Source organism: Stegastes partitus, unplaced genomic scaffold (assembly GCF_000690725.1).
Source record: "Stegastes partitus isolate 25-593 unplaced genomic scaffold, Stegastes_partitus-1.0.2 Scaffold1710, whole genome shotgun sequence".
In the NCBI taxonomy this organism is placed as follows: Eukaryota; Metazoa; Chordata; class Actinopteri; family Pomacentridae; genus Stegastes; species Stegastes partitus.
Window position 1 is genome coordinate 36,236 of NW_007579441.1, and position 24,520 is coordinate 60,755.

A 24,520-nucleotide genomic window follows, 5' to 3' on the forward strand; every position below is an offset into this window, starting at 1 on the left:
ATAAGATTAAAGAAGGTTTATAGAAGTAATCCTACCAAAATCTGTACATTAATACCACCGAGACACGACAGCACCGCTATGATCTGTAGAGGATTGTGTGGACACGCTGTAGCCTGAACTCAACCTTTAACACGACAATAAAAACTAGATTCTTACCTTTTTTGTTCTGGGTATCAGAAGATAGCGCCTGGTTTGTAATTTTAAAATGACAATATACATATATATTATTCTATTCTTTGTTCAAAAACCAAAAATTGGTGTATGATTAAAAAAAAACAAAAAACAAATTGTATTGAAATTTTAAACGAAAACCCAAATCATGTGATGGAGAAGACCAGGGTCACACAGATACACCTACAACGATTACTACAGGGGTTTTTGTTTAGTTTTTTTTTTTTCATTGACACATTCAGACTAAAGTATTTTACACAAATCTAAACTAACAATAAAATCGACTGGACCACGTGACTGATGATTGGCGATGTTGAGATCTCCACGCCATTTAAAAAAATAAAAATAAATTAATAATAGAACACACCTGCACACAGTAGTGTCATAAATAAAGTTCAGCACCTTCTAAAGTCTATTTCATCTGCACCAATCGCCCCTTTAGGCGCTGCTTCTGCACGTTTCAATGCCGACCCGCTCCTCTCCTCACATGACGTCGTCCCACATTCCTCCTGCGCGCTCCCGTCGTCCGCCAGCGTGAAGGTACACGTGAGCGAGCGAGCGAGCGGTGGGCGGAGCCGCCATAGGTTGTTGTTGTCGGGGGGCTCGGTCATATATGACCAATGAGGGGCCGCCTATGGATAAATATTGACACTGCGGTCCACTTCTGCGCATGTGCGCTGAGGTCCGGCGGTGAAGGCGCTTTGAACTGGGAGCGCTGTGGGAGAACTGGGACTAAATGAGGGCGTTTATTTTTACTTTCTGGAGTGGTTCGGTTTGCTTTTGGTCAATCTGAATTTTTTTACTTTTATTTGATGATTCAAATCAACACATGAGGGAGAAAACGGAACTATTTAAGGAACGGATATTTTACTTCTTTTTTAAAATTAAAAATGTGTAAAGAAAAAGAAAAACCCAACAGTCCAGCGTTTTTTGCTTTTTTGTTTTTATTTGAGGTGCAACTGTCTAGTGCAATTGTAACGTCACATTTGTGATGGGCTGAGGAACATGCACAAAACATCCACATACTTCTGCATTTTCCTTATCGTGTTTCTTTTTCTTTAAATCGCCAAGTGTGTCATATTTATCGTGTTCGGCGCTCCAGTTGCACTAAGAGCAACGCAAAACACTTGGCTGTACAAAAAAAACAAAAAAAAAAATTAGTATTATTATTTTTTAAAAAAACAACAACAACAACACACGTCCCCAAAACGGTAAAAACAGTCCAGATGATCGGAGCGAGTGGATTCACGTACAGTACGAGCCGTGTGTCACTGCAGGAGAGAAGACAGCATCTCTAGTGTCGAGGTAAAACGTCCTCTTCTGTTCCCACCCTGAGTACTGACATCACTGGTAGTTCAAAACCTGGCAAAACCATAGATATATATATAGAAAACACAACTAAAAAAACACAGCTCTGATATATGTATCTATGGTTAGAAACCAGGCACTTGGCAGAGTTTAATTGGAAATTTTAAATCTGTACAAAGTTCACTACCTAGAAACAGTCATGTCCTAATTTATTTCTGTTATTTATTTTTTTTTACAGGACATTATTACACCAAGAAGAGACAAAAAAACAAACAAAAAAAAAACTCCCTAAAAAACATTGATTCCCTGCATAAATGTTTTAATGCTCCATCCGAGTAAGAAGTGTTCAGGTTCAGGTTCAGGGTGGGGACGGCAGAACACCGAGTTCTCAGAGCGAACAATGAGGCGCCGCTAATTTAGATTTCAGATTTGTTTTACGACCCCCGCCCCCCTCAGCGCCGCCCTCCTCGTCCTCTTCAGAACCAGGAAGCTCCCATTCCAGATGGGCTCAAACGAATCTCCCTTGAAAAGTTTGTCTGCCTTGAACAAAGTGCACGTGGTGGTGGGAGAGAGAAAGGAAAACACCGATTAAAAAACTGATGGACAGCAGAGGTGAGGAGGGGGGACGATGGCACACTGCGAGGAGGGTGGGTGGGTGGGTGGGAGGGGGGGATTCGACTGACGAGAGCCTCCGATTGGCCGGCTCCCCTCATCATCACCACGACAACGATTGTCTGAAGCAGTAATAAAAGACGAAGCAGACACGCATTCACACACCGGTGCAGCTCCAACGTCTTTCAGTTAAATAAAAATGTGCAACAAAAAGAGGGTTGTTTCTCCGTCCGCCGGGTCAGTGTGCGCTCCTCCAAACGGTGGCATAGTCGGTCCAGAAGCTCGAGTCCGTTCACAGTATGGCGAGACTCCTTCCTCCTCCTCCTCCTCCTCCTCCTCCTCATCTTCTTCCTTCCATCCCCTCTGTCCGTCATCCCCGAGGGGAGGCTCTCCCAAGTCCGTGTTACGCAGACGAGCCGGAGTTCTGTGAGGAGGGGAGGGCTTGCGTGGTTCCGCCCGGGACGGGTACCGGAGGCTGGGCGGTGCTGGTCGGGGAGCCGCCGGTCTGGACTTGTGCCTGGAACTGAGCCATCTGCTCGGGGCTGGCCAGGTTCTTGAGCAGGTTGTTCTCCTGCTCCAGCTGAGTGTTGCGCTCGATCAGCTCCTTGATCTGCTCCTTCAGCACCTCCACCTCCTCGCGCACCGCGTACATCAGGTGGCTCTTCACCAGGTCCTGCAGACAAAGAGACGCTCAGATTAATAATTCAGCAGCTCCTCCGTGTTTCCCCGCCGAGACGACACGACAGACCTCGTTACACAACCAAGAGCTGCTTTTCATTTTTAAAGTCTGAACTGAAATGGCAACAAAATTCACATCCTAGTTTCCCTTCAAGTGATTTTCTTTAAGCAAAAAAGCTCAGCATGTGCTACTTCCTGCTTCTTAAATCTACAGATTCACTGCTTTTCTCTCTTTTTACCACAACAAATTGTGTTTCAGGACTGTTGGTTTGACAAGATGACGACTTTGAGGTGCTACTTTGGGCATTTTTGCAACAAATAAATCAAGGAAATATATTTAAAAGATTATTGGTTATTAATTCAGGGCTGTGACAAGCTTCATTTGAGATTATTTTCTCAATTAACCAGTTGTTTGGTCTGTAAGATGTCAATTAGTGCTTCCCAAAGCCCAAAATGACCAACCAGACACCAGAAAATATCCACATTTTTTTTTAGACAACTGCCAGATTAATCGTTGCATTAGCAGAGGAGAGGCCCGAATTAGTTGGATCTATGTCGTCAATTATGTAGGAGGAGGGAGGAGGCCGCTGCCGTTCTGTTGGGATGCTGGTTCTGAAATGTGCTGCTTTCTTATTGTACGTCGTTGAATATCTGGAGGTTTGGACTGTTGGTGGCCGTTTTTTGTTTGTTTTTGGGGAAGGGGGGGTTCTTTATTAGATGCAAGTGGGCTGAAGAGAGGAGGAAGCAGGAGAGCTACGAGGGAAGGTCCTAAAAAGTTATCTGCGAGCTCATCTCCCATGCTTACTATGATAATTCCACCTCCGTGCCGGGGAGGGGGGTGGTTGGTTCCGAGTGGCACAAAAAAAATGGCACAAAATAGTGACACAGCCACACGTGAGAGGCTAAAAAAAAAAAAAAGCTGGCATCATCATCAGAGGGCCGCAGAGCCCAGCCTCTCAGTGGGAGGAAAACATGCACAGCGTGAGCTCCTGGGAAAAAGATGGATTTAAATCTTTTACAGAGAAACAGCTGTAATCCCACGATGATGATGATGCCAGTGCCCGCCTGCTGAAAGGGGGATTAATAATCTGAGCATCCCCTCTTGTGTAGACCCGCCCTCCCTCCTTCCTCCTTCATAGGCAGCAGCAGCAGCAGCGAGGGAACAAAATGTTCTGCACCGGGATGGGAGGAGCCAATCGCCGGCTGAGTTATTTATACCGCGCTGAGGGGAGGCTGCTGCTTGCCTAGCAACACGGGGACGGACAGGGGGAGAGAGAGGGGAGAGAGAGGGGAGAGAGGGACCATGTATATGCATGAGAACCAGAGAGGAGGGGGGGGGGAGATGTGGTGGCGTGTGAACCCTTAGTCTGGCCCACATGAAGCTGACAAGGAGCTGCAGGGTCACCGGTCCGAACCGTGACGGAGCATGAAGCCCAGCAGGTGCAGAAATGCGGGAAATGGTTGTTTTTCTTTTAATGCACCTCATCCATCCATCCATCCATCCATCCATTCATTCATCCATCCATCCATCCATTCATTCATTCATTCATTGCAGCGCACAATCAGCAGGTTATATAACACCTCCAGAGGCCTATTTACCAACACAGCAGGTCCATCAGAGCAAAAAAAATAAAGCATCTCTTACCATCGCTTGTTCAATCTTGTTGTCGATGGCCACCACACTGGCGCCCGAAGAGCTGCGGGACAAACACAGACATGCGTTAATGATGTGGGGTTTTTTTTGTGTGAAGCTGTCATGATGGAGAGAAGGAGGGAGGGCGGAAAAAAACGGTTAGAATAAAAGAAATCCACGCGTCCAAAACGGTTCCGCTCGTACCTATTGTCAACCCGCACCGACGCGCTCTCCTTCCCCAGCACGGAGGACAGAAACGAGATCGAGAAATTCCTCAGTTGACAAACGCCAAGGTCCATCGCCACCGTGTAACACTGGGAATTCATGCTCTCCCGCCCGTTACAAGCCCCGCAGGCGAGTCATCGGCCGCACGATCTGCGCGTCCAGCGGTAGAAAAGTAGAAAAAATGGCGCATAATTGAGCGCCGGCTCGCTGCTTGGTGCTGCTGCTGCTGCTCTGCGGGGCCCACCGCGCTGCTCGCAGCCGGGACGGAGCGACACAAAGACTGAAGCGGCGGCTGCGGCTCGGCTCAGCACGGATCCCTCTGCGGATAATCCATGCAGGAAAACAGCGCCAGCGAGCCTGTGATTGGCCGAGGAGGGCAGCTCATTAGCATAATGTATGCAGGGACGCCGGCGCCTGATTGGTCGAGAGGCGGCTCGTTGGAATAAAAGCATCTCTGAACCTGCTGAAGACATCAGGGCCTCCCAACCAGCAGCTTTTACACACTTACGCTCCACATTCTGCTCTTAAATTTAATATAAACCCGCTGCATTAGGAGTTAAACTTAAATTTGTTTTAAAAAGTGAAGCAACACCCCCCCCTGTTGGTCACACTCCCTCCATGTGACTCACTGATCTGACTGATCGATTTCCAGCCGGCCCTGAGGTGGAGGCTGACCTCCAGTCCAGCACGCTCCAGAGCCGGCAGGAGAAACCACCACAGCAGCTTTGTTGTCTCTGGTGGTGTTTGACTGGCTGGAATGGGAACACTGTGTTCTTCACTGTGCACCAGGACCACCCTCTTCTCTGTTTTATTAGCGAGGAGGCGTCAGATTGTTCACAAAGTGTCTCAGCTCGTCCTCTGTAACAGTTAACGAGGCGGTCCACGGAAAGCAGGGAAAAACGTGGGAAAATCTCTGGGTCCAGATGCTCCAGTGTGGTGTTACTGAACATCTTTGGGCTTTTGGACCATTTCATAGCTTCAGTTATTTAAAAAATCCAAGGGACTGATGATCTAAAGTGGGATTGTTTGCAATTATTTTCCAGATTCTGAGACAAAATAATAATTTTAAAAAATGCACGAATGAGACGAACTGAGCTCGAAACAAAGGGATCACTTTTGTTACAGCGGCAAAATAAAGCAAAACAGAAAATGTGAAAACAGGGAATTTATATGCAAAGTCATGATTATTGTCCTCCTTAATTAATGTGTCATTTATTTGAAATGACTGTTGATGAATGTGTTGCTGCTTCCATCAGTTTGATGTCATTTCTTTGGGTTTTTAGACTGTTTAAATACACCTGTTTAACTATTTAATCACATTTTATAGATTAAACAATCAATCAATTATAACCAAATAATGAAAGGACATGAAATTAAGAAATCGTTGTTGTTATAGAACAGATCAGAAAATTAAAAATGGCGACTAATGAAGCTCAAACAAAGGAATCAGAACTGGAATAATGGAAAACAAAATAGAGGAAGTGAGACTAATACAGCAACTGATGATTATTTTCCTGATGAATGTGCTGTTTATTCTACATGATTGCGCATTTAGTCCATAAAATGTGTATAAATTACTCCAATTTAATTATCAAGCAAACAATCCTTTGTTTTAGGTGCTTTAATGTCATGATATGTTATTACTTCCTCAGTTTTAAGTCATTTAATTTCAGTTCTTCAGGCTTTCGGACCATTGGAAGACTTCACCTGAACAAAAAACGATCAACTAATGATCAAAAACAACATTGAAGTCGAGGAAATGATAATGGAAACACAAAAAGAAGCTGTAGCCGCTGTAATTTTGCAGTTTCTTTGACAGTAAAATAATAAAAGCAAACAAACTGTTACAGTCTAATAAAGCAGCAACGCAATAAATCAGAAAATGAGAAGGAAAACAGCAACTAATGGTTGTTGGTTTTTTTATCCGTTTGTTTTTCCAATTGAGTATATAGTCAATAAAATACGGATAAATGAGTCAAAGTGTTCGTTATCAAGCAATCCTTGGTTTCAGGAGCTCAAATGTGACGATCTGTTGCTCATTTCCTCAGTTTTTACGTCGTTTCTTTGAGCTTTTGGACTATTTGAAGACAAAAGTTTCACTATTTATTAACATTTTACAGCGTAAATGATCAAAAACTTACGAAATGAAAATGAAAAATAGCAGCAGGTGTACTTTATGAATGCAAGCAACAAACATGAGAACAGGGAACTTATAACTAGTGATGACTTTCCTTGTTTATTATTGTGCCTTTAGTTTATAAAACACCAATAAACTACTCAGTTAATTATCAAGCAACAGTTCTGAACATTCCCTGATTTTATGTTGTTCCTTTCTTCAGTTAAACGTCATTTTATTTAACGTCTTTGAGCTTCTGGACTGTCTGAGAACAAAAGTTTTACTATTTATTGACATTTTACAGCTGAAATGACCAAAGAATTATCAAAAAAAAAAACTGATAATGATCAGAAAGGGAAGTATTATCTGCAACAATTGTGTTGTTTTTCTGATTCCGACATCATAATAATGATGAAATGCATCAGTTGCAGCTAAGGGCATCGCATTTGTTGTATAACAATGCAGGAGGACAATAAAACACGAAATGGGATGTTGGGAAAGTGAGAAAAGGGAACTAGTACAGCGACTAATCGCTTCACATGCAGTTAATTTTTATGATCGAGAATTTAGTCTATAAAATGTGACGCTGCAAATAAAGCTCCACGATGAAGACGTCTTTAAACGTCCAGAGATATTCAGCTTACTGTCGTATGAAAAGAGAAAAGCGGCACAGAAAATATTCAGTATGTCTGTTGAGTGAATTAGTTTTGGAGAAACAGTTCTGCAATTAATCACCGCATCGTTTCAGCGGCAGAAAACAAGATAACTGCTGTTTTTAAGCCTCTCAAATGTGAATATTTGGTGGATTTCTTACTGTTTTATGACTAAACTGACCAGAGGTGATTTGGGGACTGTTAATTGATCACATAACCTGATGTATTGATCGACTGAGCACTCTTCATCAGTTACATATTCATCACTAAATAGATTTCCAGCTCTTTTCCTCAGCTGATCAGATCGATGCTTTGCTCGGATTACGTCTCACTTGATGTAAACGAACACGATTTGATGGTGAGGCCTGGTGTCGTCACCATGGAGACAGTCTGGATAAACAGCACGGGAAGAATAGGGGAAGTCCGTTCAGCGTAAACACACGTGGTCAAGATAAAAAGACAGAAACCCAAACTGTCTCCCTCCAGAGCCGCCCCCCACACACACATTTATGTTAATTGAATCGCTCCTGATCTCTGACTGCGGCTCCTTCAAACCCTTCGTTGACCTCTAAGCGATTCTGTTTATATCTGGCTGGTTTTGTTCCACTGAAGGCTGCTGGAAGTGAACTGGGAGTCAGCGTGGGAGTCGGTTTTGGAGATCAGAAACTCATGTGAGGAGCAGACGAAGCCGCGAACCTGCGAGCTTCTTTGTGTTTTACTTCCTCCGGCTCTGCAGGCGGAAAGTCGAGGGAACTTTGAAGTGATGGAGTGATTTTAGAGAACTGGAAAATAAAAAAAAACGTTTGTAGTGACTTCTGCTTTTCCTTCCACGGGAGCAGCGTCACACGATGTCGCGATAAAATGTTCAAATAAAAATAGTTGGAGACACCCAAGAGAGAAGAGAATCAGGTGTTGGGTGCGAAACCAAAGTCGTTCAACTGTTGTGTTTTTGTAGGTGTGCACACAGTTTGGTTTATTGGGTTTGGGAGTCTACTGGTGGAGCTGGATTTATGTCTGGTAAAGGAGATGGGAGGGAAGCACACAGCAGAACGCAGCCATGATCAGGTAGCCAGCCATGTGAACGCACGTCAGCCAATCACGCTTTCACCCTCTCACACATGCAAAAGCAAGAACACTGCGTCCTTGAACGCAGCGCTGCAGGCAGCAGAGCGAGCATGCCGAGGTGATGCTGCTGCAGGTAGAGGCATTCACACGCTCACGTTTCCCACATGTGTGTATTTGTACATTTCGACAACAACGACCACACACACGACACGTCACAACAAAGCCCCTCGTTGCCGTCCCTGTTCAACCCCCCCAGGCTGCTGCAGTCACCCCATACACCACCGCCAACCTCCCCCCCATCCCTTCCGCCGCCCCGGACAACACCACAGCCAGCGTTACCTCTTCAGATGCTTCTCCAGCTCCCAGAAGAGCAGCTTCAGGGCCATGGCGTCCCTGCCCTGCGCTGCTCCTGCCCCGGCCAGCCCCTTCTCTCTCATTGATGCTCTCAGGCTCAGAACAAACCCGCCCCACCGAAAGCTCCCCCAAAACAAACACCCCTACTCCTCCTCCTCCTCCTCCTCCTCCGTCCTCCTGACCTGCGCCCTTTGGCCCCGACCCCCTGCTCCCTTCAAGCTGCGGGAGCTTCACATCGGGGAGCGACAGCGGAGCCCAGGATGGAGCTGCTGGGACGGGGACGGGACAGGGAGTGTGTGTGCGTACAACGGGAGCGCGCTTTGCTGTGTTAAGTCCTCCTGATTGAACCCTTACTAAGCCTGAATCACATATAGACTCTAAGATGATTGGGAGACACGGGAGGGCAGGCGGTGATGTCACTGCATAAGGAGTCGCGTCACCTCCCCCTTTCTGTTGTTATGTAAAGTGTCAGCAGAGATTAGGCTGATCCGTCCAATGGGATGAGCTACTTTTGACCACACACCCTGCTAGCACGCTCACCGCCGCCTACAGCATCGTTCCTGCAACATCCGGTCGAGGTTCACTCACAACGACTAGCATCCTCCACCTGCTCCATCCCTCACACTTCCTCCCTCCTTCGCTGATCTCGAGGAGCATGTGTACGTTGTCGCAGGCGAGCCTTTAGCCGTCCTGTCAGCCCTCATCAGTGGATGCACACACTCCCAGTATGGCTCCCCACGCCTCACGTGTACCTCCACGCTACAGTCTGAACAAAGACGCCCCAAACACGACGGCACATCGCACACAGAGCCGACGCCAAGCACAAAATACTGACGAAACCCTCACACAAGTCAGCAGTAAAGAAAACGGCCTCGGTCGACGGGTCGAGGAAAACCGGAGAACAAAGAGGAAGTCTGGCCGAAGATGGCGCGCAGTGGTGGGGATCACAAAATGGCGGCGAGGGGCGCGCTTAGCGGAGTTTGTTGGTGGGTTACAGCTCAACACACGCAGGGAAATTATTAACCTCATTAGGGGAAGGTCACATCTTCTTTTGTTCCCTTCACTGTAAGTGTCACTAATCCCAGGAACAGCCAGTGACCGGAAACAGGAGCACTGGAGCGCTGAAGTTGGACTCGTTTTGTCAACTTGTGGCCACCTCTTAACGACCACCGCTACTCATCAGTTATGTGTCTGATTTGTAAACTGCTCAGACTGTATACATCTGTACATTGTGTACTGGCCGGGCTCGGGTCGGTGTACGCATGCTCGCGTGGAACAAAAGGCTCCAAACTGGTCTGAGCGAGCCTTCACCGATGAGGGCACAGTTGCTTTCAGCCAATCGGTGATAGCGCCAAAGACTGGGCTCGGCCAATGATGGCAGACCTTGATGTCATGACATCACAGATGGGATGCTTTCATTCATTATGTATCCGCATTCTTCCAAAGCTTGTGTATGATGCCCGTGGAAAAGGCTGACCCATATATTACCTAACCACCATGTAAAGCTAAATGTGCGCCGATCGGTAGAGAACAACAACCAGGCGGAGTAGAGATAATGCAATAACACTGATAAAGAGCTGAAGGCCCCGTAATGGCAAATTAAAACCTTCTTTACTGGCCGAGCTACCTTGTTGTTGCTCGGCCAGGCTATTAGACTTAATTAGTTAGGTAATGAGCTCTCAGCCTTGCCAAGCTGTGGATACAGCAACTGGCAGCCAGAGCTCATTTGAGCCTTAAACAAGACATGCAGCATCTTCATCACTCTTACAACGCCGTCCACCTCAGGCCGCCCGAACCACCTTAAACTGCCTCTCCCACCTTGTTGACAAGCAGTTTTTTTAAATGCAGACCTGAGCACAAGAGAAAATAGTGGTGGAGCACATCTTTGCCACACCCTGAGCAGCTTACATAAGGCTGGATGTGTAGCCAGTGTGGCAGCGGATGAATGTGGGGAAAACACAGAACACATGGTGCTTCCCGCGTAGTTAAAGAGCAGAGAACTGTGAGAAAAGTGACACCACCTGTCTTTAAACTCACAGTCTGGTGGGTTTAAGCATTCACACGTTTCTATACATTACAGGAGCCGAGCAGTTTAACCTCGGGGAGTATTGTTTTTAATCTCTGGGGCCGCTACGCTGAGGAGGCTTCACTCACACAAGCAGCTCTGTTCTACGTCCACGGAGCCAAACTGAAGGGAGCTTTCTTGGTGCGATGTCCTAGAAAGGTGAGAAATCAATAGCGCTAACAGTGAGCAGCCCCTAGTATGTGTGTGTGTGTGCTGTACAGTCACGGTCTCCACACTCTTACTTCCCTTTATCCACGTTCTGCCACACAAAAGCCTCCAGCTGAGTGTAAGCAACGCTGCATCGTGTGGTTTTGGAGAAGAAAGCAGCGCTGTGCTGGATTGTGGAGCCGTCACTCAGGCTGCTGTGTGTGGTCGGATCCAAACTCTGCTGCAACTTATATGAAAACGGTTTGATGGCACCGCAGAGCAATTAGGGATCATTCATGGAAGTCATCAACACAACTGGAAGCCATCAACCAATTTGGAGACACACTAATGCATCTCAACAGGAAGCTCAGTACCCTGCTTCTATACATTTCCCCTGCATCCCCGTTTCTTTTGCCTCCATCGGTTTGCATGCCGCGCTGTGATTCGCCCGCCTCCTTCCGCATCACTTCCCCCCTTCGAGCAGTCGGGAGGCATGAGCCCGTGTGTGTGTGTGTGTGTGTCTGCACGCGTCCCTGCATCCTGTTTGTGTGGATTTGTGTTTGCAGACTGGCGGAATCCGGTTTGGGAGGCTTTTTAACTCTGGCCTTTACTCGGCGGAGAACCGACGCACGCACAAACAGACACTTCACTAAAGCAAAGGGAGCGCGTTTCCAAAATTGGTCGTAAAGAAGAAGAAGAAACAGGAACGCTCGCATAGCTGAATCTGTAGCTGCAACGTGCAATTATTTCTCCACTTTAAGGCGCCCGACAACATGCGTCTACCCTTTACCATCTGAGGACAATCTGCCCCAAACAAAACAAAGAGCGGGAACGCCCCAAACCTCTAACAGGTCTCATGGCATCACAGACTTTCAGGGGCGGAAGCTCTCTGAAGCGTAACGGAATCGGTCTCTGCCGTGCACGCAAGCGCCTTACATAACCAGCCTCGGAGCCATATGGGCCACGAAAGAGGGAGAAGACGCTGGCTGAGCCCCGACATCTCCGCCGGTGCAGACGTGCCTTGACGGATGAGGTGTTAGGTTTCAGCGCTTCATCCACGACAAAGTTTTTAAAAAAGACAAAAATAACCGGAGGGTTTACTAAATGTTGGAAAGGTGAAAACAGTCCAGGGAAGAGACCTGATGAGCTGCAATGATGAATCAATTAGCTGTCAAATATTGAATTTGTATGAAAGAAAGTCCAAATTCTTAGAATATCTGGGGGTGGTGGACAAAATAAGACATTTATGGAGGCCACCTTGGGCTTTGGGAAATGATTTTTTGACCTAACAGCTAAATGATGAGCTGAGAAAATAGAAAATAGAAATAACTGCAGCCCTTGAAGAGATGTTATCATGCATGTGTGAAGACTGCAACTACATCTGCAGATTCTAGATAATTCAGTTGATGAAATGCCGCCAACAAATTGCTTATTTCGCCCAATGATATTTAGTTTACTGTCACTACAAACAAAGCAACACATCCTCGCAATTTAGAATTATTATGTAGACATTTTATAGGAATAGTTTCCAATTAATCCATCTTTGACTACAATCTATACTCTGGAAAAAGCATATATTTGTAGCTGTAAAAGCATGTACCCTTTGCTCACTTTAATCCATGCATTTAAACACATATTACACAACTAAATATTACACAATCCTACACACACGCAAACAACAGAAGAACGTCACAGGATGCTGCGTCCCCGACCCCCAGTCACATGGACCTGCGCTGTGTTTTGGTTTCAGGTCTGAGGGGGGCTCGCTGTCAACGAAAACACGGTCAGAAAGCCGACAGTCCGAACGTCAACAGCGAGGATCTTCTCAGCGGCGGTGGGGAAACTTTGCTGGAGGCTCGCCGCGGCGCGCCGGCTTCACGCCGTGATCTGAATGTGTTGTAACAGTGGGAACGGTCCAGGCTGCGACACCAAACAGTCAGAGCTGGCTCTACGCAGAATTATTATGATTTCTCTTTACCGTAAGAGTCTGAGCTTTACCAGGAAGTGTCACTTTCAGGCGGGGGATAAATGTTTTTCTTGAACCAGGACTATGGCGGTCGGGTTACTGTGTGCGAGTTTGAATTTTTTTGCTTCAAAAGACATCTAAAGACAGTTTGCAGGACGGGCCTCTGGGAGAAGGTGAAGGGAAATGATTACACAGAGCATCGCATTACTGTAATATCCAGCTACTCTCATGGGGAGAAGCATGAGACAAGTCTGGAAAGCACTGACAGAAACTTTGACTTTGATATTTTGTTTTGGTAACAAGCCATGCTGACCTTAGATATGCAGGAAGAACAGAGCGGACTCAAAGTGCAGCAGAGGGCTTCGACAAAAACTCCAGCTTGAGCAACACGCCATTACATTGGTGTGTGCGCACCATTTAACATCATTTAGTTTAGCAGTCATTCTGGCCTGTGTGAAAGTAAGACAGCAAAGCAGAACAGATTTAAATGGAATGCTTCCCAGCAGTGTGCAGCAATCATTTCTAATCATATTATTAGTAAAATTAAAGCAACAAAGCTCTGGATAAACACCAGAAGATGATTCAGACTGTGATTACTACAGGCCTGAGTAGGGAGGCAGCTAACTATTGTTTTCATTGTTGACTAATCGGCCCTTCAATTAGTTGTTTTGGTTGATAAAACGTCAGAAAACTGAGAAAAATGTGTCCGAATGCCCAGCATGACGTCTTCAGGCGTCTTGTTTTGCCACACCCTGAAGCCATTCAGTTCACTGTCACAAAGGAAATCAGAAAATATTCATCTAGTATTATTTTGGTGAAAGAATTACTCAAACCATCCATTCATCATCTATACACCGCTTAATCCTCACTGGGGTCACGGGGGGCTGGAGTCTATCCCAGCTGACTGAAGGCAGGTTCACCTGGACAGGTAACCAGTCTATCACAGGGCTACACTTAGAGACAGACAACCAAGCACACTCACATTCACACCTACGGACAATTTAGAATCACCAATTAACCTCAGCATGTTGTTGGACTGTGGGAGGAAGCCGGAGAACCTGGAGAGAACCCGGGGAGAACATGGAGACTCCACACAAAAAGATCCGTGAAACGGCGACCGTCTTGCTGCGATGCAACAGTGCTAACCACTGATCCACCTTGCAGCCCAAATAAATTTTGAAAATAGTTGCCGATCAATTCATTGAAAAATCGTCGCAGCTTGAGGTCCGTTGGTGATAAAACTCTAAATTAGAAAAAAAAAAAAGCCTGAACACTTTCACAAAACTTGTCTATAAACGTGCAACCTCTCAGGACGGGCTGTGATTAGATATGAAATGCAAGACTTCTCAAAGCCTGCAGATACTCTCTAGAATAACAAACATAAGCAGTTTCCTACTTCCTGCCAAAACATTATACAGAGAATATGAAATGACAACGAGACAAGCCAGCGTTTTTTTACACCTTCCCTCCTAATGAAGTAAAGCCGCTCACAGCTGCAGGCAACTTATAGGTGTCTCGGCACCGAAGCTTCAATTATAGGACGTGAAGCCTTGTCACATTCTTCCTGTTAAGTCGACGTGTTTTCAGAAGAGGTGGCTGTGAGAAGAGCCACGGGCTGAAGCAGTGAAATGACAGAGAGATCGAGAGCAACGTTACAGGTGTCAGCAGAGTGATTTGTGACAGCAGGAGCGAAAAATCTGAAATGTTCCCTCTTCTCGTCTTGTTTTTCCCTTCGGAGCAGAAGCCTGAAGGGGAAAAAGCAGCTCCTGTAAAACGCCTCCTGGTTCACACAGGCGCCATAAAGCACCTTGACGGCTGCAGTCGTAAACACTCTGCGGCTGAGAAACGCAGGCTGACATGCACGGACTGCATCCTCTCTGGCCTGCGACTCTCTTCAAGAACACGCGTGTGGAAGCACAAGGCGAGCAAACGTGACACTGGCTCTGAGAAACCGGCCGGATGAAGCTCTGATCTGGCGGCGCTTCGATCGTCTCGTGCGTCAAGATGCGGTTTCAGAGATGACAGCGACGTCTGAAAGCGCCGCTCCTCTAATGTTACTCCAAGTAGGAGAAGTAAATATGAAATATGACCGTCAGAAAGCTCTGCACGTGATACATGCATAAATAATAAAGCTGGACCGGTCACATGCAGAGACAGGACGCTGATGATATTTTTATTCTTTCATAATTATGCGAATTCACTGAGAATCCCTTGAAGGATAGAACAGAAACAGACAGAATTAATTAATCTACAGAAATAGTTGAAAATGTAAAGTGCTGACCGATGATTTGTCTGATCATTTATCAGATCTGCATTTCTGGATCATAAATATCATAATAAAAAATAAATCAATTCCTAATTCAAAACTCTACAGCCGTCTGTAGTCAGTAATACCAGCCCATCAACACTGAAGCAAGAATATTAAAAACTTCTCTTTTCATTGAACACACATTTTAAAAAAAGGCATTTCAATACAGCTTTCCGTTTGAGTTTGTGTTGTTCCAGGAGTTTCCAATTCTGCCGATGTGTGCTGGTTTTAAATATCAGTTTACCATTCATCGACATCACCTCTAAAAACACCCTAAAAAACAAAACAGAAACACATCAGCTGACTCCTCATTAACGAGCCAGCGGGTTTGGAAACCCCCACAAAATTAAAACCGTTCATTAGACGCAGAAACAACCTGAATTGTCATTCAATTTTCCAGCAGCTAAACTACCCATGTGTGACGCTTAGTTGGGAAACTTCTACGCTTAAACTCATTCATTGAAATATAAAAATAAAAACATTTCACCAAAAACAAGCTGCTTGCTCTAGTGGGCAGATTCTGTACAAAAATATACTCGACAAGACATTTTCTGGTCCTCTCTACTTCTATCAGTGGTTGTTCTGTTTCCATAGAGGTGCAGGACTTCATGTTGCAGTAAAAAAAATGACCCCACAGTGAGCAAAAGTGTGGCAAGAATTGAAAAGAAAGTAGAAAGGTTCAGAGGGTTAATAAGCAAAGACTCCAAGACAAGATGATTGGTGATTGCATTAATATACAGACTGAGAAAATCACCAGCACAGTGTTATAATAGACACATAATTCATCTAGAGAATAATCTGAACAGAAACTAATAATGATTTAAGGCTTGCAAACTGCCGGAGAACAACACGTTCTTCAATGTCAAGATTATTTAACCAATCGACTGACTTCCGAGTGAAACTTTATGTGAAATCTTTTGCAGCGCGACACTTTGAAGGGCGTCCAGAATCAGCTTTTATTAGTCATGCTGACGAGCTGACGTCCAAAGGCGGAGTGAATCTGTCCAGAGCTACAAACACACTCTCCTGTTGCATCCAAACCCTGCCTGAGGATATACTCAGACATCACACACTGATTTCTGACAGTCAGTCAAGTCCCCATTATTTACACAGAGCTTAAAAACAACAGACGATGACCCAAAGTTCTCTCCAATCAAAAAACAGGATTACAAACTTGCTGTACAAATTAAAAGATTAAGAGTCTGCCATCATTTAAACTTGACAAATGTTCCTGAATCAGCACAGAGGCTCAGAGAAGATCTAAAACCACTCGCTGGGTTGTGATTCATTCATTGCGTGCAGGAAGGACACTTCCACTTAGCTGCAAGGCACATTTTAGGTCACCGACTCTCAAAGCACATTACGGTTACATAAACAACTGCTGTCCATGCTGGGAGGATTTATGAGGCCAGGCTGCCACCTTGTGGGGAAGCAGCAGCATGGCAGAGCAGACTGACAGCTTATTGAACATCTCTGCTGAAGCATAACTTGACTTAAGTCTAATTGACAGAGAAATTACAACCTCTCGGAGTGATTTATTGGTCCCGACAGACAGGAGATGCCGCTCAGCGAAGCAGCAGTGATACTAAACTAATCGTTTCACAGCTGATTTAAAAAGATCCACAGAACAGGAATGACCACAATAAAGCCGGTTTGCATTTCAAATACGACAACTGCTAATTTAGAGGACGTGCCTGCAGATAAATCCTGAGGCTGTGAGATAAGAATCCAACTTAAAAGACTAAAATAAGGGCGCATTTAAGACAAATTTCAGAGCAATCATGCTGTCAGATTTCAATCAGGGCATGTATTTGTAGAGAGAATTTGTTCAGAGGGAACAAATGTGCACTGTTTTGCAAGTAAACCCCACAAGTTTAACCTTTAAAACTCTTGGCTTTCTTAAATTCATCATAAAAAATCCCTCACATTTGCCAGAACGACATTTTTTTTTGCTGGTTTGTTTGGCAAACTGAAGTTGTATTTATCTCCAATGGGCCCCAAAAGGTAAAATGAACAGGAAGAACAAATACCGCATAAATAAAAACGTGACAAAAACAACCACACACAATTTAATATTGATGGAGTAATTTACGATCTAATATAAGTAAATGAAGAACACATTTGAAATAAAACTTGCGCACAAACACCTCCAGTGAGCTCCTGATCACGAGGGCAGAGAGTTTGATTCAAACCACAAAGAGAACCAGTAAAATCGGTCCGACTTGGTTTCTTCCAGGCAGAAACACAACCGTCCCAGAGTCCTAATTTACTCTCGTCTGAGTCACGTACAAACTATGCATTCATGCACCGAATATTGTTATCGTGGGGTGTGTTTACTTGAGCAGTGGTTCACAAATGTGTGTTGTGGCATGACTCACATTTCAGTGTTTATCCCACAAGTCGTTATGAGGATACCTTTTTTCATTTCAAGAGAAAAATCGGTAAAACAGAAGTCGAGGTTCTCCTGGAGATCCTCAGCCCCTGGATTTACACCGTCTAGTAAACATTCCTGTCGATTATACCTCCTCCTAACGAATCTTATCTCCGCCACCAGGGACTCCCTCTGCCTTGATAAAGCTTCTGATGGCGAGCAAGTTCAAAACAGGTGTGTCAATATTAACAAAACGTAAATCATGACTCAGAGCCGGTAGAGCTACATACAATGCTCGACAGGCAGATTGTAATCACTAAAACCCAACGGGTCAAAAGACGCATAAAAGAGCCGCTTTCAGTCGTGTAACGAGATTTAAAGGAGGCGAATCGACTAATCGCCCTTAATATGAGCACGTACGGGTTGAAATACTCAGAGAAAGGCGAGAGAGCCACACACAAAGAGCCTCAAACTGAAAAGTAAACTCAAACTTTAACGACCAACTCCTACCTTGCAGCAAGAAAACAAAAACAAGATTAAAGCTTTTAAAACCGATTTATCTAAATATTGAAAGCACAGTTTTGCTCTTGATCAGAAACTAAGATGATATTCAGAAAAAAATGACCCCCATCGAAACACCAAGGCTCTTTTTTCATAATCTAGGCCCAACAAAAGAAGCATTGACTCGCTGACATCCACCTTTTTCGTGCCTGCAATCGAGGCAGCTATGACAGATTTATCACCTCGCTCTGTATTCCAACTGTAAACCCATTGACTCCACAGATGTTTGAACCGACTGTACGGCTGCCAGACGTTTGGGTTTCATTAAAAGGCTAATAAAATACAAAAAAAAAAGTCAAAGACCGCTTCAAATGTAAAGCTGTTGAGAAATGCTGGTTTTACAGGCACGTAATGATTAGATTACACCGGCAATTTTTATGGCTCCAACGGATGAAGTCATTCGGATAAATTGCACTATAAAATATGACAGTTGAACTACCTTTGACTTGCAGTCAGGTGTGAAATGCGGATTACGTCTGTGTGATGTTTTTCAAACAAACAAACACGTGAAATGCATTCAAACACTTTCACTAAACACAAAACCTGGAAGGACATCGGTACTCTTAAGGTGAAATATTCTGCATGAAGCACAGAAAGTATTATTTTTTATGGTAATGACCCTGAAACAACGCTTTGAACCGAAGCGATCGGTATAATCTTGCACGCCCAAGTATTTATGAGGTATCATTTTGGTTTCGGCTCATTGCCAGCATAATGCTGTACAGTAAGAAAGAAACTGAACTGCAGTCTTTCTCCTCCGTGATGATGTTAAAGTCCAAACAAGCTGCTGAGTCACACTTAACTGGTGGAAACCATCCTCACTGATTTAACTATTTTTAACCATTTCATGATTAAGGCTACAAACAGGAGCATGTGATGCGATATGAACTCCCGGCAAACTCCTGCTTCTCTACCAGACCGAAAGGGAGAAAGGTGTACGGATACGCAACAGGCGACAGGTGCACGGTCTGCTGGAAGTGTGTGTCTGCGTGAAGGTCAGAAATGCTGTCCCTTCGACTGTGAACCGATGCTGGCACACGTCCAACCGTCAAATTATACCGGCACCGACCTGCAGGCTGAAATTCAGCCCGCGGCGGCGTAAGGAGCTTATGATTCATATCACTGACGGATGTAAAAACTGACAGCGAGCAGGTGAAACGCAGCGAGCAGAATCCTGTAAATCACACACGCCTTCGCGGCTCTGTTTTACAACCTGCCGGCAGCCACCGCACGCAGGTGTGCCGCAGCAGGCGTTTCCAAACTCCTGACAGCTGCAGCACGCCGTTTAAAGAGCCAAACTGGATTCAGACAACAAGGAATCAGTTGATTTTTGCTCTATAAACACACTACATTTTTCCAAAAATGAGGCTGAAATCTTTGGGCTCAGTCAGTAGGTTAAGGAATAAACGCAAATTAGAGCTGCAAAGAGGAAACAGGATGATTAATCAGTAACCAGGCAATAAGGCGGCTGCTGGTTTGATAACAATCACTAAAATTCTCTGGTGTCAGCTGCTGCAATGCCTCACATGATCTGCTTTTCCTAAGTTTATACTGTCATTGCAATTGGAATAAGTTTTGGATTGTTTGTTGGACAAAGCACTGGTGTGGTTTTCATATCTTTCTGACGCTTTACTTGTCGACACACACTGTGCTCGTTCTCTATGTGCCTGCTAACTCGTTAGTAAATACGGGTGTAAATGACTGGTGTTTAGGGGAAAAACATGCAGACATCAGTGGCACGACATCGTTCACTTAGAGGAAAACACTGCACGTATGCAAGGAAGGGAGATCCACATTTTAAGAGAAGAAGAGGAGAAAATGTTGGAGGAGACAGCTGACATGATGCACTGCAGCTTAGAGGAGGAATGGAGGCAGGGAGAGAAAACCGAGGGCGACAAAAGGGAAAGAAAGCGAGAACGGGAGACAGAAAGAAAGCAGTGACAGTAATAGAAACACAGAGGCTGATCACAGCATGACATGACTATAAACAAAGACGATGAAGCCGTCTGCTGCTGCTGCAGCACAGTGGCCGATTCATGGTGAGAAAGCAGGCAGACAAATAGAAGAACACACACTTGCAGGAGAAGGCATGCAGAGGCCATGTAAAGCGCACACGGCCTTTATGGGCTGCCACGGACGCTGACAAAAGCCTCCACAAAGAATACAGTCCTGCTCTGTCTGCAGCTGAATATTACTAAGATTACATCAACATAAGGCAGCAGTTACTGCAGCTCAGACACAATGTGATCAGCTGAAAATACATAAACGGTGAGCTCACCAAAAAGCTGCTGTGCTGACAATTCAAAGTGGACTTGTTAGCTCTGCAAACTGTTGATTTCAACGTAGAACTATCTACAAGTCTTCTCCATTTTACTGCTGATAAGTTTTTAGGGGGGGAACATTTTAGGGATTATACATTTGCTGCCAACAGCTAAATAAACGCTACAATATTCAGGAATACGTATTGAATTTCATTTATGGGTGCTGGGTGAGGCTGACAGTAGTCGGTTTAACTCCCTCCATACCCTGCAGGCATTATTGTTGTACTCACAACATGAATCTCCTGCTCAACCAGAACACAGGACAGTGCAGTGGTAACACTAGACTGCTTCCAAAACAGTGCTCCATTTCTCTGCAGCCACAGTTTATCAGATTTATGCAACACAACTTCTGATCCAATTCGGTCCCTGCAGCACAGACTCTGAACCACTTCCACAGCAACTTCAAATGGGCCATGTGAAGGTTTTCTAGGACATTGACTCAATTTAGACCAACCTTGCATTTTTTAGAAACTACCTGTAACTGCAATGATCACGTTGGAGCACAAGAACTGACTGAGAGACACAGCATTTAGTACTTGTACATATAAATAAACTGCTGCACGGTTCCCCTGAGTGGTACAAATCAACAGATCCAGAGTCTAATAAAAGACTAAACCCTAGGGGAGAGGGGGGAAAGGAGACGCAAAGAGTGAGCGATGAAAGGACAGAGTGAGGCACAACAACAGCCTTACTGACACAGAGTGGCGAGCTAACGGAGGTGGATGTGTGATAGTCGGGGGTCGACCAGGGCAGAGCATCTGCTGAGTCACGAGCTCCCTCAGTGACTCAGCAGCTGCTCTGGTTCCACTGATGTTCTACAACAGCTATGTCCAGTGAGCTGTCTATCACCTCTAGAGGCTGTCAGAGGGCCCACAGGGGACAGAGGATCAAGCAAATGCGACATTGGACATGTAGATATGAATTAACCTTGTGCTCAGCAGTTACAAGAAAACCAGTTGCAGGATGCTGATAAAAGCTGTGTTTCAGTTACAGCGTAGAAAAATGGACACCACAGTCACACTGACCTGACTGATTTAGGTGATTGAAAACAGGACATTTCACTGATTTCTAGCAGCAACTGTACTGCAGCCTGGACATTAAAACAGTTTACATTTGAACAGTTTCATCACAACACATCATCCATCCTCACCTGTCCTCGTCTCCTTCAGCATGCTGAGTCCTGAGGCCTGCAGCAGCAGCCACCATGAAGGCGCTGGCCTCCGCTGACATCCCAATGTGGGCGAGTGTTCCTACAGCACCACCGGCCTCTGTGGCCCCCTCGCCACCTGCTGCCACTGCCAGCCTGGGGAGACCCAGCAGGCCTTGGTGCTGGAGCAGAAGCTTTTGAGCATCCTCCAGCTGGGAGGCTTTTATGGAGCTCCCTCCTCCAGGGACATGGGTGAGGGTTGTGCCCGGGGTGAGGAGCGGCTGAAGGTCAGCTTGCAGTGCAGTCAGAGGCATGTAGGGGGTCCCATGGGTGGGCAGTATAGGGACTGTGATTTGTGGCTGTGGGTGAGGCTGGGGTGGAGGATGAGCGGTGAGAGTCTGTGGCTGTCCTGCAGCAAAAGTTGCCTGAGGAGGTGGGGCTACCTGACCTTGATGAGGCAGCTGTGGAGTAACGCTGACTGGCTGTGGTGCCATGACTCCTGGTACTGGTGTTATGGAGAGTCCGGTCGTAACATGTGGCAGCGGAGGCTGGACTTGTGTCTGGAAAGGAGCGGTAGGCTGGATAAAATCTGGCTGTCTGACATTTGCTGGGGCCATGACCCCCGCATGGAGCTGAGGTGCAGGGTAACCTCCCTGGGGTTGAGTCTGGTGGGGATCCACAGCGTAGGGCAACTGCTGGGGTATCACTAGAGCAGGTTGAGTCACACCAGCCTGTGGTGTCACCTGTGGCATCACTGTAGGGACAGTGACAGGAGCCACAGGCTTCTGCATGTGAGCCCCACCAACAACCTCCTGGGGTGAAACATAGGTCAGAGGAGTGGTTTGAGTGAGCCCCTGTGGTGGGCTCTGCATGGCTTGTGGACTGGTGTAGTCCTGGCTTGGAGGCTGATAGGGCTGTAGTGTGTGAGGCGGCTGTACAGCAGGTACACCTGGACTAATCCCAGCATTCACTGCGTCAGTCTCTGCAGCCACGTCTGCAGCTTTTGGTGCTTCAGATGGAGTCGGATGAGGAACCTCCTTTTCATAATACTCTGTGCACGTCCATCTTCCTTTGCGGAATGGCTCAGAGTTAGTGTCTAGTTTGACCACCCTAAAACGAGAGCCGGTAGCTGTTTGGGTGTGCTGGGTTTGAGTGTTGGGGGCAGCAGCAGCAGGGCCTGTTCCTCCTCCAACAGAAGCTACTTGTCCGCTTACATTGGTGGTGTCTAAACCTGCAGGCCCAGAGTGAGGAACAGCAGCAGCAGGGACAGCTGACACATTAGAAATGTTCACATTACCTTGTCCATGTGGGTCAGTGGCTGTCCCACCAACAACAGGGGCTACTTGTTGACTTGCAGGTTTAGTGTTATCCAACATTGGTGGCCTTTGGGTCTGGCTAGCCCCAGCTTTGGAACCCATAGCCGGACTGGAGGTAGCCAAAGGAGCAACGGGAAGAGTTGGTAAAGATGCTTCACCTCCTCCCAAGCTGTCAGAGTGGTGGTGATGGGCCTGGCCGTGCTGCTGAGGGTAATAATGGTGGTGCATTGTTCCGTTTACCATAGAGGTGTGCTGCTGGGACCCCTGAGGGATGGAATGAGGCTGAAGAGGCTCGTTGGGTGACACCAGTCCAGGTGTGTCGACCCCGTGGAGGCTGTTCAGCGTCTCATCCGAGGAGCTTCTCTCCGGCACACCTGTATCCGTGGCCTTGGACACAGAAACATCCAGCATATCAGAGGAGGAGAGGTCTTCAGTGTGCGACTCGTCCATGTCATCATAGCTCTCTGTGTCGTCTGCTAAACTGTTGTTGCCGCTCACATTTATCTGAGCAGAGGTGACACTTGTTATCTGGAAGCCACTTTTCTTCTTCACCTGAGCTCCAGCCGCTTGGGACTGGGGCTGGTGGTGGGGTCCGGGAGAGGAGGATCCAGCCTGGGTTGGATTGTCTTCAGCCGTGGCGACTCCACCGGCTGCGGAGGAGGCGGACGCACCGCTGCTTCCCCTCCTGTAGTGAAAGGACGTTTTTCGGGTCGCGGTCCCGGGCGGGTCTCCGGAGAAGTCCTGGTGGTGCATCTTTACCGTGGAGGAGTTTGTCGCGGCCAAGAAGTGGCAGACGGTTGTTTGCGCTACCGACTAGCTAACACAGATGCTAGCTAGCTGGGTCAGCTGCAGTACCGCGATACTAACGAGCCATAAGTGAGAAGTCATATGATTTATGTCCTTTAAAAATCAAGCTAAACGTTCCCAGATGTAGTCAGGCTGAAACATTAGCTCACCGGCTGAGTTCCTCCTCTCAACTCGAGTTCAACTCCAACTCCAGAACGATTAAAACCAGTGTATTTAACGAAGCAAATAAAATAAACAAAGAATGCGAATTTCAGCTAGCCGCTGGTTAGCTAAACGCTGCGCTGGGTCGCCAGCAGCGATTAGCAACGCTCCTCTTGAACTTTGTGTACCTTTCCACTGCCAACCACGAACGTTTAGTGGATATTACTGTCACAATTGAGCACAGAGGAATTAGTGTGAATAATTCAGGTGGTCTTCGGAGTGAAGCCTCTTAGCTGGCCGGTGTATGTCGCAGGAAAGCAGTCGTCGCATCCATTCCTCTCCCGGCCGTCGAGTCTCCTTTTCCTCGAAACGAAACCGAGCCCAGGTGACACTACACGCCGTCTGATGTCACTAGACGGCGACGTGTAAATAATATCCGTCTTTGTAGTGGTAAAAAGTGCTCGCCAAGTCCATCTCGGTGTATCTTACTGCGTCCGTGTTTGCTGTATCATTGCCGGTGAGCAGCAGCGGCTAACGGGCTGTCAGTCTCAGAGG

At 46.3% G+C, this 24,520-nt stretch overlaps 1 protein-coding gene across 2 annotated transcripts; it reads right to left on the reverse strand.

Annotated features, from left to right (window-relative positions):
* Nucleotides 1-1,097: 1,097 nt before the first annotated feature.
* On the reverse strand, nt 1,098-24,520 carry zgc:65895 (TSC22 domain family protein 1). Of its 2 annotated transcripts, none has more exons than XM_008301770.1 (3): nt 21,705-24,520; nt 4,415-4,466; nt 1,098-2,764 (listed from the first exon to the last, which is right to left on the reverse strand). In XM_008301770.1, the coding sequence occupies exons 1-3, from the start codon at nt 23,768-23,770 to the stop codon at nt 2,495-2,497; spliced, it is 2,388 nt and encodes a 795-aa protein (XP_008299992.1). In that variant the 5' UTR covers nt 23,771-24,520; the 3' UTR covers nt 1,098-2,494. The 2 variants fall into 2 exon arrangements, with proteins under 2 accessions (XP_008299992.1, XP_008299993.1); XM_008301771.1 differs by lacking the exon at nt 21,705-24,520 and adding an exon at nt 4,607-4,907.